The 17330-nt window shown below is 37.4% G+C and overlaps 1 protein-coding gene across 2 annotated transcripts; it reads left to right on the forward strand.

Annotated features, from left to right (window-relative positions):
* Nucleotides 1-2366: 2366 nt before the first annotated feature.
* On the forward strand, nt 2367-8045 carry LOC115563273 (sodium-dependent nutrient amino acid transporter 1). 2 transcript variants are annotated; one of them, XM_030385995.2, is made up of 6 exons: nt 2367-2532; nt 2655-2967; nt 4145-4409; nt 6207-6948; nt 7348-7624; nt 7691-8045. In XM_030385995.2, the coding sequence occupies exons 1-6, from the start codon at nt 2458-2460 to the stop codon at nt 7933-7935; spliced, it is 1917 nt and encodes a 638-aa protein (XP_030241855.2). In that variant the 5' UTR covers nt 2367-2457; the 3' UTR covers nt 7936-8045. The 2 variants fall into 2 exon arrangements, with proteins under 2 accessions (XP_030241855.2, XP_030241857.2); XM_030385997.2 differs by lacking the exon at nt 4145-4409 and adding an exon at nt 5849-6086.
* Nucleotides 8046-17330: the final 9285 nt, after the last annotated feature.

The raw sequence follows: 17330 nt of genomic DNA on the forward strand, positions 1-17330 counted from the left end.
AGAAAATTCGTTGAAGGAGAAGTAAGTAGTGAAATTCACTTTTAGTTTAGGGAAAGTTCTCTTAGCACATAGAGGAGCACTAATAACATTATCAGATAGTAAAATGATTTCCCTTGAAACAGATAACAAAACTCGTCCATAAAAGTGGACGTGTTGCCCATATCTTTAAAGTTGGGCTCTATAAAAAGCAACTTTATTAGCTTGACAACATTTTCTGTAGGTTAGCTACCAAAATTATATATATATATGTATATATCTCTTATCTCTATGATCTTTGAGGATTCTTAAAGTAACAAATACCTCTTAGACTGCCGGCTGCATGACATCATCAAAGCACAATAATGCATTCATCATATATTATTTGCATCCCAGTAAATCACATTTTATTCTCTGAAGTACCGCTATGTTTGGCACACATCAAAAAGCTGTTGAAAATAAAATTAATAGTCTTTGGCTTGTAATCGCCATAAATGAAACGACGTGTAAATTGTTTAAACAAATCGCCAAATACAAAAAGCGAAAAAATTTATCACTAAATCAAGAACAGTGCAAAAAGGCCGACAGGGGTGCTCTGGACGGGAGTGCTCGACTAGCAGATGCCTTGTAAGACAGAGATGTGCTAGATTTGCTTGTGGGTGAATCGAAGGAGTAAAGAATAACCTGAGCAGCGAAATTTTAGAGTGAATCTATTGAGATCTGAGCGATGTGCGTTAATGCATTCATATAAAAGAATTAATATATACTCAAATATTTATGAATTTATTAACTTAATTAAGTTGACCTCAACTACTTCAACTCGTTCCAATCGCATTACCAAAACCAATATGCCCCGCTTACCAACTTTCAATGGGCTCGGTGTGGAGCTGAATAAACACAACAGTTGTTCTAACTTGTTGGGGATTGTTATCTGCGCATATGGAGGGGGCGGGGTAAGCATTTGTTTGCGTGTCGTATAGCACACTAAATTTCAGTATTAGACATCTTTGAAAGATATCAGCTGTGATTGCATTTTAATAGGTGCACTAATTTGTGTATACTTTGATTTGTTTGCATTTTATTTGACATTTCCTGGCATCTATCTTATCGGGATATTAGCGGAGTCCATTAAATAATTGTGGTTACCCAAAGCAAATTAGCCGTAAAAGTCGGGTTTGCTTCAATACAAATTGGATCAATAAACCCACACACATTGTATATATATCCCATAAACTATATACAATGCAATGTCTTAATTATTCTTTGTACTTATCTCTTTTGCTTATAGGCATTATAGGTCTCTCTAGCAACAGAGCTTTATGTTGTACGATTATCACCTCGCTGTTGCATTTTTGCGGCTGACTTGCAGATATAAAGTTGTCTCCGATTTTTATCTTGAAATAGTCGCAATCTATTCTAGCTCGTGGCACTGACATCATTTTGAATACCTCGCGCTCTATATAGAATTGGGGTAATTTTTTAAAGTGAGCGAAAAGTTTTTTTTGAGGGAAAACCAAAAATAGGCATATTATTATTTATAGTGAGCTATAGAGAGAGCGCAGAGAAAGAGGGACCCCAGAAACAGAGAGATGAGAGAAGAGAGAAAAAGGAGAACAACACAGTGAGAGTGGTAGAGAGAGAGAAGAAATAATTAACATAGACAAGCAGGGAGACAGGGGAAGTAGGCAGAGCAGGAAGAGAGACCGAAAACAGAAAGAGACAGAGAGAGACTGAGAGAGAGAGGATGAGAGAGAGAGAGAGAGGCAGAGAGAGAGAGAGACTGCCAAGCAGAGATTGAACTTGGTAAAGAGAGAGGGAGAAAACGGAAAAGATCATAAATAGCATAAATGTACATGAAGGTTGATTAACATTTGTCTTTTGATAATTAAATAATTATAATAAATTTTCGGATTTCAGTTGTGATAAAAGTTTTAAAAATTGATTAAATAATCAATTAACCATGAATCTGCTCTACTTATAGTTGCTGAGTAGAACAGACTCATCAAGCTTGAATATTATTTTTATTGCTAGCTATTTCTATAGTCTTGTGTATACATAAATTAGTTAGTTAATTAAGTGTATTAAACTCTTCTTGGGATATATAGAATTCGATCAACTATACTAAATTTAGTTAACTTTAGAATATCTTATACTAATATTAGAGTCTGCTGTTTCTACTTTTACTGACTGCCTTCTGCCTTATAACTAAAGCAAGTTTCTGACCTTATTAAAACATAGTCTAAAATTTTCAAGCATACCAAAATCAAAAGTACAGGTCATTGCTTAGTCGATCATCCTGGCGAATTCAGTTTTTATCTAAAAGTCTGAAAGTCTCTTGCTTTATCTGATTGTCAGTTTTATGGCCTGTCCCACCATCAAAATCCAGCAGTCAGTGTTAATTGCACAACCATAGCTCATGGAACACCAGAAACTCTCACGTTCTCTCTTCTCTCCACACAGTGCCAGTACGCAGATTTCACAATGAAAACGTCGCAGCGAAATCCAGGTTTTGTGGGCGACGATGGCAATAGCACCACCAGCACATTGGCCATGTCGGTAAGTGTACCAAAATCTATGGCCGAAAATTTCAAATGACCTATAAACTAATCGCTCGATTCACACACATGCACTCCACTGCACCCACCCACACACACACACACACACACTCACACGCACAGTCACTGCCAGCAGAGACGACAACGGAGTCCGAACAGGAAGCTGACAAATCGACGGGCGGGCGACAGGGCGAGCGCGCTACATGGGGCAAGGGCGTGGAGTTTCTGATGTCCTGCATTGCAATGTCTGTGGGCTTGGGCAATGTGTGGCGCTTCCCGTTCACGGCACTGGATAATGGGGGCGGGGCCTTTCTAATACCCTATCTCATTGTGCTATTCCTAATTGGCAAGCCGATTTACTATCTGGAAATGGTAATTGGACAGTTTTCGAGTCGCGCCTCCGTGAAGGTATTCGATTTGTGCCCGGCCATGAAAGGTAAGCGAAAATTGCCGAAATTATGGCAAACACTATATGCCCGCAATGCCACAAGTCGAAGTTCCTATGCACTTGCAGTGACAGGAGAAATGTACTAGAGAGAAGGATGTGAAGAGTTTAGGTATTTGGAAGTATTGTATTTGGATATTAAAGTCATCTGATTAAATTGCTTGTGATTCTGATTTCAAGAGGAATGTCGAATATTTTCATATGTAACATTGCGTAGATTAGACATGATTGATTGATCAATTGATATCAATAAAATTAAATATTTTAACAGAACTAAATCAATTAAATGAACATATCAATCATTTTTTGTAAAGCTATCATAATTTTTATTTTTATTTTTTTTCCAAGCAACCTATTTTTTTTTTATTTAATTTTCATATTGAATTGCAAATAGAAAACGAAAATAAATATTGTTAATTATTTTATTTTTATTTTTTTTTTCAATAATTACAAAATTTACCTTTCTAGAAAATTGAATTTTAATATGCTAAAGCTAACAAAAATAATGTAATAGCATAATAAAAAAATAAAATAAAACAGTAAACAAGAAGTACTATAAATAAAGGTACGAATCTTAAAAGAAAATAGAGTTTACAAATTTACATTTGTTTTATAAAAGAACTGATAACAAAGAAAATCATAACTAGAATGTAAAAATGATATAAATATATTGTTGAATCATATGAAAACATGTTATCATTATGAATCTGTATATAGTAAAGACTTTCCGATTGATCTCAATTCCTACAAGCTGCAAGTGCATATGAATAGCATCTGACTATTAATAATATTTATTGGGAATAGCTGTGAATTTTTTTTACAAAATTATATGAAAGATCTTTGTTCGATGATATAGAATATGAATACATACATTTTTATCAATTATTGATCATATAGACTACTCTATCTTTCTTTACATATTTCGAAAATTCCATAGACGTCTTTCCTTCCTGTTTCTGTTGCCTATCACAAGACACCCTCTCTCTCTGTCTCTCTCTTTCTCTCTATCTTTCTCTCTCTCTCTCTCTCTCTCTCTCTCTCTCTCTCTCTCTCTCTCTCTCTCCCTCTCTCTCTCTCCCAGTGCACAGCTACTCCCAATTTGCATTCATAATCCATATATCATATACATAATATTTTTGCCATTATCGTATCACAATCGAATCTCTAGGCGTTGGCATTGGACAGGTGATATCCATATCGCTGGTAACCACCTACTACGTCGGCATAATGGGCATAACACTTAACTATTTCTACGATTCGTTTCGTAATCCGTTGCCCTGGTCCGAGTGCCAGGCCGAATGGGGTGCGCTCTGCGTGGCCTCCAGCCAGGGCAACATCAGCTCCAGCGCCATTTCCAGCTTTGGCGGTAACTCCAGCTTAAATATGATTGCACCGCAACGGCAGCGCGTTGCATCCGCCGAGCTGTATTTTCTGTAAGTGGCTTTTCTACCTTTGTGGTGTTGTTGTAGTACTAGTACTAGTTGTTATACCTTGTTGTTGTTGTGGCTGTTGCTGTGGGTTGTTGGCTTTTATCAGCATTTTCGGGTAAGCTTATCACAGAGGGCACACACTCTGGCATTCAATGCCAGATTCAAGTTTATGGCCGTTCAATGCTCGCTTTATTGACGTTAATTGAATGAGTCCCTACTATAACACCCGAGTTGTTCCCCTCTGTGGCGCCTAAATTGACAGCAATTAACGGTATTGGAGGTTAGGATGCTGCAATAGCCCCTAGACGATTGCAACAGCCAAATGATAGCCGACATGTTGCAAGGCCAGTTCAATTAGCTGTCTAACAGCTGAGACAAGAGACCGGGGACTCTCGTATGTGAATCAACAACTTTCGAATGCAAATCAAATTACAATCTGAATATTGATTGCAGATATATGTTGTATTGATTTAGATGTATTGTATATCAGATATTTATAATCAGATATTGGATATCAGATATGAGATATTAGATTAGATATATTAGATATTAGACATTAGAAATCAAATATTGGATATAATATTATATATGGTATATGACATATTAGATATGAGATATAAGATATGAGATATGAGATTTGGGATATAAGATATGAGATATGAGATATGAGATATAAGATATTAGATATGAGATATGAGATATGGGATATGGGATATGAGATATAAGATATGAAATATGAGATATGAGATATGAGATAGGAGATATGAGATATGAGATAGGGGATATGAGACATCAGATATTATATATGTATTATACGAGTATATTAGATACTAGATATACTTAGTTTAACACAATATTATGTAGATCAATACTCTTTCTCTGCGGCGCCTTTATTCATTAGGGAGTTGACAAAATTTTAATAAGGACCCATTTATATGGGATATCAGAGTATATACGTTTTATAAGAAATAGAAGCTATGAAAATGAATTCAATTATTAGGCAAATCCGCCTTAACGAACAGCAACATAAAAGTTTTCGTAGTATACATAAGTATGTATAAGTTTTGTGTTTCTTTACTATTCAAAAGGAAGGTTTTTAGCACTTCACAAAGTTCCGGGTATCTCCGAAAAGGGCGGGCGCTCCCAACTAAATTCTGTATTACTTATATAAGCTTCCACTGGATCCGATATATTTTTAACTTTTAATTGAATTAATCGTAAGCTAACGCTTAATCTTATATTATTAAGATATGCTGATGAGCTCTTTAACCTAAGCGCTAAGAGAATTTAGTAACTTTCTTTGTAGCTCAACTAATATCTACATTTATCGCAACCATATCATCAAATCATAATCATAATAATAATATAACTAACCTAACCGTTGGCACCTATCTAAATTGTGATTAACTCTTTCCAATAAATATATATATATCATCATTAAGGTGTTGGCATCGGCCAGGGATTCCAGGTGTTCATGCTAAGCACTTACTACGCCTCACTGGTTGCCATATTTTGTCGATATTTCGTCGATTCGTTCCACAGTCCGTTGCCATGGGCAACGTGCCGTGACGAATGGGGCACGAACTGTATCAATGCAGCGCCCAGCGACCCAATCGATGAACAAAATGGGATACTAAATAATACAGATCGCATTATATCTAGCTCGGAGCTGTACTATATGTAAGTGCTTCGGGTTTAGCTGTGGGCATAAGTCTTACAAGGGGTGTTGGCCATGCATGACATTTTTCCGTAGTTTCTCAAGCGCCAGGCTCTAATGTGGTTTCCCATTGAATTCCCTAGCAAAGAGGTGCTACGTGAGAAGGACCAGATAGCGGATGGCATTGGCCTGCCCAACTGGGAGCTGGTCATTGGCCTCTTCGTGTCGTGGATGTGCGTCTTTCTGATCATACGACGCGGCGTGAAGAGCTCCGGCAAGGCGTCCTACTTCCTGGCCATCTTCCCGTACGTCATCATGGGCGTCCTGCTGATACGCGCCGTCACGCTGCCCGGCTCGCTGGACGGCATCTACTACTTCATCAAGCCCGATTGGAACAAGATCCTGGATCCGAAGGTGTGGTACGCGGCGGTCACCCAATGCTTCTACTCGCTGTCCGTCTGCTTTGGCAACATCATCATGTACGCGTCGTTCAACAAGTTCGGCCACAATGTGCACCGGGATGCGACCATTGTGACCGCCTTGGACACGGCCACCTCGCTCCTGGCGGGCTTCACGATCTTTGGCATTCTGGGCCATTTGGCCCACGAAATTGGCACCGAGGATATTGGCAAGGTGGTCCGAGGTGGCGCCGGCTTGGCCTTCATTTCCTATCCGGATGCGATAGCCAAGTTCAAGCAGCTGCCGCAAATCTTCTCCGTGCTCTTCTTCCTGATGCTCTTCGTGCTGGGCATCGGGTCGAACATAGCGATGACATCCTGTACAGTCACGGCCATACGCGATCGCTTTCCCAACTTCAAGCAGTGGCAATGCTCGCTGCTCATAGCCGTCGTCAGCTTTGTCATTGGACTGATGTACATAACACCGGTAAGATAGGGGATTTATATATATTAATTTTTCTATATATTCATTTTGTATTTATAGCTTTTTTACATCTAAACTAATTTTCAATATACAGCCGAGTCTCGATAATTTGCACCCGGCTATATCGAAAATCGTGATAAATCGATAACAAATTCTATCCTCTTGAAAAAATTCGTTCTCGATAATTCTCGATAATTACTAATTCTGAATAATTCGAGACTTTACTGCATTTATATTTTATAAATTAAAATTTAATTATATATTTTTCTATAAATTCATTTTCGAGACATAAATTTCGTAAATATTCAATTTATTTATTTTATATATTTATTTTTTATATATAAATTTTCTATGTATTATATAAATATATATTTTTTATTTTGATCAATACATTTTCTACAGGGCGGTCAGTATATGCTCACATTAGTGGACTTCTTTGGCGCTTCAATGATCGCCTTGGTGCTGGGCATTGCGGAGCTCTATACGATTGGCTGGATCTATGGCACGGATCGTTTGTGCAAGGACATTGAGTTCATGCTGGGCAGAAAGGTTGGACTCTATTGGCGGCTGTGCTGGAGCATCTTTACTCCACTCATTATGACCATCATTCTGATCTACTTCTATGCGACCTATGAGCCGCTCATCTACAACAATCAACCGTTTCCAGCCTGGGCTTATGGTATGTCCAAAGATAATTACCACACACATTAATATTCAACACGTCATCATCTCTTTCCTTGCCCAGGCATTGGCTGGTCCATCACAGCCTTTGGCGTTATGCAGCTGCCGCTTTGGATGCTCGTCGCCATCATTCGGGAGCCTGGCAATACGCTGGGCGAGAAGATCTGCGGCGCCTTCAGGCCCAAGAAGAACTGGGGACCCACCGATCCGCTGCTGCGGGAGCAGTACAATAAGCAAATCGAGCACGAGCTAATGCCCAAACGGGGACAAGGCTTCTGGGCCAGCATTAAGCAAAATATCTTTGGCTGAGTTTCAGATCTCTGAAGATGTTTACTTTAAGAAGTGTGTATATAGTATTTTATATATTTTATTTGTAAGTGTGCGAATTAAATGTGACGAATTTATAAAAAAAAAAAAAACATTTATAATTTTATTATACATTTTTATTAATATACATATGCTTAGACCTCATTTTAAATTTAAATTTCTTTGAATATAATTTTACTTTAATTTATTATATTGAAAAATTTAAAAAAAAAAAAAAACTCCAGGGAAATACTTAAGTACCATAGAAATAACTTGCTCGCCTATAACATTATAACTATTAATTATAATTGAAATTATTTGTAAATTATTCCATTCTTCTTTAAGGAAATGCCCCATTTTCAAATCTCTCTTATCAAATATTATCTCATGCTCAGTTATCTAGTCAAACTTATATTAATCTTACGAACTCAGTTAGGTCTTCAGTTTTCTGCTCTAATCAGCTGCGTTTTATTTGGACCTCAAATATTTTTAGTAGCTTCGAGACACCTCGCTCCCCACCCCCTGGACATTTTTACACTTCTCGCTGCTGGCCACAAATTGACCATCACATTGACAATTTGGAATTTGGGCGAGAGAATGAAAATCAAGAGAAATGTTGTGTACTTTGTCTCCGTTACGTTTTCCAACTGGCAAAACAAAGACCGTGGAAAGCCAAAATACTTTGCAGCGGACGACGCCATCTTAGAGATAATTGCTTTGATAAGGACACGCCGGACTCGGAACCGGACCCGGACCCGGACACGGACACGGGCGCCAGCACCGATGGGGAGCTGAACATTTTTTGTTGTGATTTTTCTTCTTTTTTTTTTTTTATAAATGTCGCCAAATATTTACATGTCGCGGCATTGTCAAGCGAACCGAACTTTTGTTTTTTTTTTCTTTCATTTTTCTTCTTCTTTTTTTCTTGTTTTATTTGGTGGCCTCTATGCGCCCGCATTTGGCTTGCGGCTTGACTTTTTGCGACTGTCCGGCTTCCTGGCTGGGGCGTCGAACGAGCGAGCGCCCGAGTCCGGGATTCCGGATGGCGGCCGTGTTGCTGCAAAACCGCATAAAAGTCATTGTCACAGCAAATGGATTAATTTTCGCGGCACGTTGTCATATATATGTCGCACTCGCTCGCTCCCACACACTCACTCCCGCTCTCAGTCTGGCTCCCTCTCTCGCTTGTAATTTTTATAAAGAAATTAAAAAGCATGGCCTGTGGTTACGAGTGGGTGGAAGAGGGACAGCAACAGTGGTTAGAGCAGGGTGGGAGAGAGAAACATGGGAGAGAGAGTCTGGTGCATGGGCGGCGGCAGGTACTGGAGCCGCGCGGGCGTGGCATTTACCGCAACAATAATTACGTTTCGGGCAGTGCTATTCTTTTTTTTCTCTTTTTTGGGAAGCTGCACGGAAGTGTATAATGTTGCTAAGTAGTTGCGGTTATATCTTGTTGCTGTTGTTGTTTTTTATTGTGTTTGGCTGCGTAATTATCATGAAAGGCAACAGGAGGTTTATTTCGCGTAATAAATACAACATAATTAAGTTTTTTTTTTTTTTTGTTGGCGTCCTGCTGGGGAAGTGAAACAAAAGGAAACATTCGCTTAGTCTGTTTTCCTTTCTTTTCGTTTTATATTTATATACAAATATTTTGTTGTTTATGTAAAATTAGATAAAGCATATTGTTTCTTTTTGTGCACATTAAAGAAAATACAAATTTTTATTAGGGAACAATTCTGATTTGCTTTTATATGATACGATATCATAGCATACTTTTTGGGACTACTAAAAAAAAAGGAGAGCGAATTAAGAAAAATGAAATAGGTAGATATAATTATACTTTTAATTTATAAGAATAATTTTTAAAAATTGAATAAATATAAGAAATCATATATACTACATTATTTTTAAATTTATTATTTTACTTGTCCTTGATTGAGAGTCTCTAATGCATTTTGTCTATGGAAAGCCAATTGAGTAGCGTTTACTCGTTAGCTGAACCGTAAATGTAAAGCCCGAAAATGGGCTAGCCAATACAATTAGCTAAGTTATTTAATCTGGACGCTGCTTTGCTAAGTTTTTCAATTTCAACGATTGTCGAAGACGTCTGCTATTATTTTTGTTCCTCTTTCTTTTCGTTTCATTCGGCTAACACATTGCCAATCAGCAGTAAGTCCAGCAAATAGAAGCACCTAACACTCTAACACACACACACACACAGTCAAGCACACATTGACACTCGCACAATATCGCATGTGCACACTCATGCAGACAGCACAAGTCCAAATAAAAATCTATTTAACTAAAAGCTAAAAAGCGCGTCGGCTATCGCTGTCTCGCTCACGCGCTGCGTTCGCCACTCTTTCCTCTATTGATATATGCCTGTCTTCTGTTTCTTTGGCGTTCTCACGCTCGCATTTGTCTTGCATCAGCCGCGCCAACAAAAACCAATGTGCACAAAAGAGAGCCAGAGAACGGAGATGGAAGAAAAAGGCAAGCATATTCATTAGAGATGGCACAGTGAAACGAACTAATGCTAACGAACTAAAACGATCGATCAGAATTTTTTCATAAACTTTTTTGATTAATTAATAAATAAAATAGAAATAAAAAATGTTAAATGTATGTACTCAATTTTACTACACCTATACCACATCTTAATTAATTTTACAGGATATCAGCAGATTGCAGTTGAGAGCAAAAACAGCATGAAAAGGTGCCACATTTTTGGGAACTTGCAAGAAAGGTTGCTCGCTCATGCAAAGAGAGCCGCAATGTGTGTGGAGTGCAGGCGGTCGTTAGATGGGATCTATGTGCTTTTAGACTCCAGTTTTTGCACTCTTCTTTCTGTTTTCTCCTTTCATTGTGCCAACTGTGTTTTAGTGTGTGCCAGGCACTTGCACACACATTGCCAACATTTCTGTGTATGTAATTTAGCGCTGGGGGCGGGTGGCCGTGTGCGCGAATTTGTTGGCAAATGCCTGGCGCTAAGAAGAGCTGACAGGTGGCGTCGCTATGCACGTCCATATTCTTCGCTTATCTCACTGCAGCTGCGTGGGTGACTGTGTATATGTGTGTGTGTGTGTGGGGCTCTGCATGTTTGTTTTGCGGCTAGCAGATGGCGCTCGTATACGTGTGTGTTTGTTTGTATGTGTGGAAGGGGGTGCGCAAAAAATTAAGTAATTGAATTTTCATAGAAAAAAGCAATTGTTTTTTATTTCGCTATTGCATAGCATATTTCCGTTATACGGCTTAGATAAATTTTAAATACTTAAATAAATACCTTAGAGTGTTTTAAAAGAGAGAAGATTGCGTTTGTTAGACACTCCTCAAAATTTATGATAGTTATAGGTATGTACATAATTTAATATATGAGAGTGATCTGGTTCGCAGATTTTCGATAGTTGGAATGGGGTTTGTAGCGATATCTATTGTAGCATAATAATTGGGATAATTGGTCTAGGCTTGAGTCAAAATCAAATTTGTATGTTCCAATTAGCAAGCAATTTCCAGCGGCTTGACGCTAATTAGCCGCCCATCTAAGACGACGCTCTGCGCGCGTCAACGGCGCGTATACCTAACCACGTCCTGGGTTAACCTTTGCCCTTTCATTTGACACGCGTGAATTTGCACACGCCCAACCGTGGCTGTGATTTGCTTTCTTGTAAAGTAACAATCCACACGATGAATGAATTTTGTTTCTTGTGAGCTGTGTTTAGTGTGTTCTTCATTTTCTTCATTGATTTTGATCGATTCGATAGTTTCGATAGTGCAAACAAGAAATTCGAAACACACGAGCCTTAATATATGTACGTATGTAATATAAAAATACTTGAAAAGTTAAGCAAATTAAAAACTCAAGTTAATTTGCAGTCACAAGATTTGCATACATGTGGCATCCTTAGCATTGTGGTTTGCGCCTTTGAGTGAACTTGTGAGAGAGTGGGATGCCGCTATGGCGCCATTTCGTCCCTGCTTTGCCCGTCCTTCATAACTTTATGATCGCTGCACGAGTTTGTGTGCTTTGCGCAGTGAAGAGAATATTGAGTTATTTTAAAGTAATTAAAATAAATTTAATACTGAATGAAAGCAGAGCTGAATACTATATTAATTAAGTAGTATTTAATTCCCTATTTACAACAATTGCCTCTCTTCATATAAGTCAAAAACCTCCTTTACTAGCAATGCGGACGACGCACAAAAAGCAAAGAGTGCAAAGCTACGGTTAATAAATGAAGTGAGCCTGCTGAACTAACAAGCGTATATACATGTGTGTGTGTACATATTTATATGTGTGTGCGCGATTGGAATGAAGAGAATGTTCAACTATGTGACGCGAGTAAAGTGTGTAAGCATGCGGATAATAAGAGTGAGGAGAGGCACCTATATGAATGCATACACGCATATTTGCATATATGTATATGTGTATATGCGTATATATATTAAACTTTGCTTGTAGAGTAATTTGAAAGAATGCTTTAAAAATGATGTAAGCTAGAATGGGATAGGGAGAGTGAGAGTGGGAGAGAAGATGAGAGTATTCAATGAGAGCAGAGCGGTAGTAAAGTATTTGATAAATTTGAGTAATTTTTTCTTTCTCACTGTTTTTTTTTCGCTTTGCTAGCAAGCGAAAAAGGCAATCGACCGACACTTGTCAGTCGAGCATTGACTGCCATGGGAAGGAGTTGTGGGGGGAGCGAGACAGGAGATTGGCCACAGCGTTTGCGGTGCACCACAAGCGGATATGCAGCCCGCGAATATTCACCCGCATTCCTATTTGAGCGCGTATATGGGTGAGTGCCTGGGCGTGTGGGCGTGACTGTATGTACCGTTAAATGTTTATAAATAGGCTGCGGTTCTTGCTTAAATTTAGCCGCGCGCATTTTAGGATAATTTCGATTGTACATCACCAAAACCGCTGCAAATTTTTGGCAGTGGTTCACATCGATGGCTTTTGTATAGTTTGAATGAAAATTGGAATAAAAATGTACATGAATGTTTTTAAATCTTTTTTATTGATAAGATAGCTTTATTTAAACAATTAAATGTATTTAAAATATTACTTTTTTTAAAATACATTGATTTTATTAATTATATATTTCAATTTTGCTATATATTTTTGTGTATATATTTCGAAATCGCTTAAAACTATCGAAATTCTTTGAGATCTTTCATTTTGATCTTATTTGACGCCTCTTTAATTTCAAGATTAGGGTATTTCCTCGACTAGTTCTAATCAACTAGTTCCAAAAATTGTTCAAATGTTGGACTGCGAACCACAGTTTGTGCCAAATTTCTTGCTGCTCAATTAACTCGTGGAGTACATTTTGAAAACGTGGCAAATAATTTAATTTTCCCCCACTATTTTTTTGGGTTTTGCGGTTTAATTTTCAGCATAAAATTTACATTTAGCAACATTTTGTATTAAATTTGTCAGACAACAAAGTTTCAGGTCGAATTTTACAATTACATATTTAACAAAACAAAAAAGAAAAACAAAATTTAAGCACAGTAAGCAGTCGGTCACGCCCCTTTACAATGGGCAATTGCGCCCACCTTTGGCCAAAAAGTTTCTAGCGGTACGCCCCTCGAGTTACGTCCAAGTTCTGGCCGCAAAAACTAAACCGAACCAATGGCGACCACAGCGAAACAAATAACAACAGCAGCGGCAGCAACAGCAGCAGAAGCAACAACAGCAACAACAACAACAACTCTGGCAATATCTGCAACATCTGTTTGAACAAATAACCAAAAACAAGGATGCGAATGCGAGAGAACGGAAGGGAAGAGCGAACGGGGGCCAGCGCTGAATGGGAAATGGGAACCACAGCGAACCAATTTCCGTTGCCTCAATTCAGGCCAAGTTATGTCTCCATTGGTGTCTGTCAGAATTGTTGGCCAAATGCTTGGCTCTGCGTGGATTTTCATTTGGCAGCAATACAGTCGTGTATTGTAAGGCTAAAACTAACGCTGCTTAGAGGGGGAATAATCAACAAAGTACTGAAATTATATAGAAGAAAATTAGGAAAAGTGTAAGCAATTGCTGTTAATATACTTTAATTTATATCACATATAAAAAATTATTTTTTAAGGCACTAAAAATTAAAAAACAACTAATCAGTAAATAAAAAAAATAAGAAATTATTTTAATATATTTTATTTTTATTTTATATATATATTCGTTTAATCTTTTGCTACTTTTATTACAACTAATCAGTAAATAAAAAAAAAAAAAAATCAGAAATTAATTGAAAATAATTCATTTTAATTTTATTTATATATATTTTTATATTTTTTTGCTACTTTTTTGAATTTTTATTAAATTTAAATGAATAAAAAAAAAAGTTTCATATTCCTTTAAAACTTTCATAAGGGAAAAATATATTGGTCTTCCATCCCTTTCTCCTTTCTCTGTCAAATGCTGTCACATTTTTGCCCAGTGTATTTAATAACGCAAATTGTCTGCATATTTGATTACTTTTTCGTTTATGCATAGATCGCGTGACCTTGATCTAGTTTTTCTCCACAAACTCTCCACAAAAAGTTGACTTTCGCACTTCTCTGGCTCTGTTATGATTTGAAATGGATTTTTTTTTTCTGTGGCATTTGCTTCATTTTCATCAAATGCATTTGGCAGCTGTTATTCTTGTGACTCTTTGGTATGCCCGGACACAGCTCCGTCCTGTTCGACTAAAATCTCATTTACGTTGTAATAACAAATGCCGCACAAAATCAATTAAAATAATTTCCTGTGCTCTGGCTGAAATACAAAAAATAATGTATATAAATTGCCAAATGACAGTGGCTGTGGCGCCATCTAGCGACAGCTAACCACATTATACACCATTCGCAGCATCTGTTGCCAACGTTGTCATTTCGCCGCAGCCCGCCATATCCACCCCCAACCAAGAGTGATCTCACCCCATGGCGCTATCATTGTTGTTGTTTTACATTTCCGGTAATAAATATACATTTTGAAATCAGTTAGAATGCGGCAATGGCAAGAGCGCGACTTGGAGATACCATGGCAATTCGGGGTGATTGTTGTTGATATTATATATTGGATTTATTTTTAATAATTTAGTGGAATTAAAACTAACTTAGAGCTGAAGCATAGAACGGCAAGGCCATCGTTTATTAGAAGAGAACTTAGAAAACTCTCGCTCAGCTCTTTTTATTTCTGTCTGTTTCATACATTTGCAGGAAACCCATATACCCACTTTACACATTCGTTGTCCTTGCAGGGTATAGCACCGCGGGACTTTGCTTTGTTGTCGACTAGGTGGCCCAGCGGGCTGATTGGGTTTTATGCCCGTTTGGCAAATTGGCGAATGAGGCGCGGGAAATTGGAATTTTCAAATTATTCGCCAGGTGAGAAAGTTTGCGGCATTTCATTTCCTATGATTAATTAATTATTGCACAGAGTGTGATGATAGCCCATAAAGCAACAATGCAATGCGCAGTGCTGTCAATGTAATTGGAAATGTAATCCAAATTTACGCTGCACTCGCTGATGAATGCTCGAGAGCAATGGCATGGCATTGATGTTGAATTGACAAATAGAGGCAACTAATGTGTGACTGACAGTTGGGTAAGGGCATAAGAATTAATTAGTATATAACTTTATGTAATTCTAATTAATTAGTATATAACTTTATGTAATTCTAATTAATTCTTATATTATGTGCCAAAAAAGTTTTCAAAACTTTCTTAGAGATAGCAATGCAAATGCAGCCTCATAAAATATAGTTGGCTTTGCTTAGGGCTGTGAGGGGTGAGGGAGGAATGCCGTGCCGTGGCCAACAAATTATTATAGTCACATATCCTGTTGACATTTAACTGACAGCGCAACTGCACAAAGGCGACATGGGTCGCACCAGAGAGCAGGAGACAACAGCACGGCGTAGTCAAGAGGCATGCTATACACCTGAGTCATAACCATGACCAAAGTCACACGACAGCGGCGCACACAGTTCCACATCCGGTGACATCCGGTATTTCCTGCTTGGCCTCCTCACAGTCTCCCTCTCTCTCTCTTGCTCTGTCTGTTTGTCCTGCTGTTGGCTGAGTTTTAGCCATTGCCGTTGCTGTTGCCGGCAGCATTCCTGTGGCCTTGTCACACGTTCGCTGCGCTACTAACAACTGCCAGCAACAACAATGGCCACATCATAGTTTATGTGCTAAGGCAACACTATCAGGCCAGCGCCAGAGTGGGATAGAGCACACACATGCCCAGCCTGCGTGTGTGTACCATACAGACAGAGCGAGAGAAAGAGAGAGAACGAGTGGGGGAGAGCGAGGAGTAGAAGTCAGAGATGCCAAATGCAGTTTATGATACACTTTGACTGTTGGCTATTGCAAAAGCTACGCCATCGGGCTTAGCAGCGCCTTAGAAAAGTCAACAGAGACTAGAGCGAGTGTGAGAGAGAGAGAAAGAGAGAGCTAAGAAAATAGAAAGAGAGAGATAGAGTAAGCTATTAATTGAATACATTCAAGGATATGTCGATTTGGCTTTGTCATATGCTCTCGCGATCATACGTAAGACTTTTCTCAATTAAGATAAACAGATTTCTCTACTTTTGATCTAAAATACTTGCATATATAAAAATAATATTTAATTAATCAAATTCATTGTTTAAATTATAAAAAATAAATAAATAAAAATAATAAATAAAAAGAAATTGACAACAATTTAAAATCTGCATAAATTTTTATGTGCTTTCATTACTATAAATAAAATAACAATAATAATAATAATAATAATTAATTAAATAAATTACTGAAAAATATTTTTGATGATAATATCAAACGAGAGAAAAACTAAAATCTTAATCAAGCAAAATCTAAAAAACCATAAATAAATATTTAAAAAAATCAAAATTAACGAAATTCTAATCTAAAAAACCTAAAATGGAGATTAAATATACACAAAAAAAAAAAAAACAAAAAAAAAAAAAAACAATAAAAAGTCTTCAACAAAAAAAACCCAAAATAAAAGATTCAATAAATTAAAATTAAACAAAGTCTTATTAAACCTTAAATACAAGTTTAAATAATTAAAATTAATCAATGTCTTAAAGAAATTTGTAATACTAAATTAAATATATTAAAGTAAGGCAAAGTCTAAAAAAATTAAAATTAAAGATAAAGAAGGAAAAATAATACATTAATAATAAAATGTGTGCAATGATCAAATTTAGCAAAAGAAAAAAGTCTAAAACGTTTGCATATATTTATTTGAATTCACTTATATATAATGCAATTATATTAAATAGAGAGCTCCCCCGCCTACTAATTTGAATATAATAGAGTATTTCACATTCGTATTGTTCTGTTTGAAGACTCAGCATTCTTGCTGTTCTTAGTTGCTGCTGTTGCTGTTGCTGTTGCCGTTGCTG

This window comes from Drosophila navojoa, chromosome 3, assembly GCF_054131105.1.
Source record: "Drosophila navojoa isolate 15081-1374.11 chromosome 3, UAZ_NAV_1.0, whole genome shotgun sequence".
Classification (NCBI taxonomy): domain Eukaryota; kingdom Metazoa; phylum Arthropoda; class Insecta; order Diptera; family Drosophilidae; genus Drosophila; species Drosophila navojoa.

Bases quoted from the DNA above. Each gene is read 5' to 3' on its own strand.
- LOC115563273 (XM_030385995.2), top strand. From the start codon at position 2,458: ATGAAAACGTCGCAGCGAAATCCAGGTTTTGTGGGCGACGATGGCAAT. The intron at 4,410-6,206 runs GTAAGTGGCTTT...TGAATTCCCTAG, and splicing joins TCCGCCGAGCTGTATTTTCT to CAAAGAGGTGCTACGTGAGA. The intron at 7,625-7,690 runs GTATGTCCAAAG...TTCCTTGCCCAG, and splicing joins GTTTCCAGCCTGGGCTTATG to GCATTGGCTGGTCCATCACA.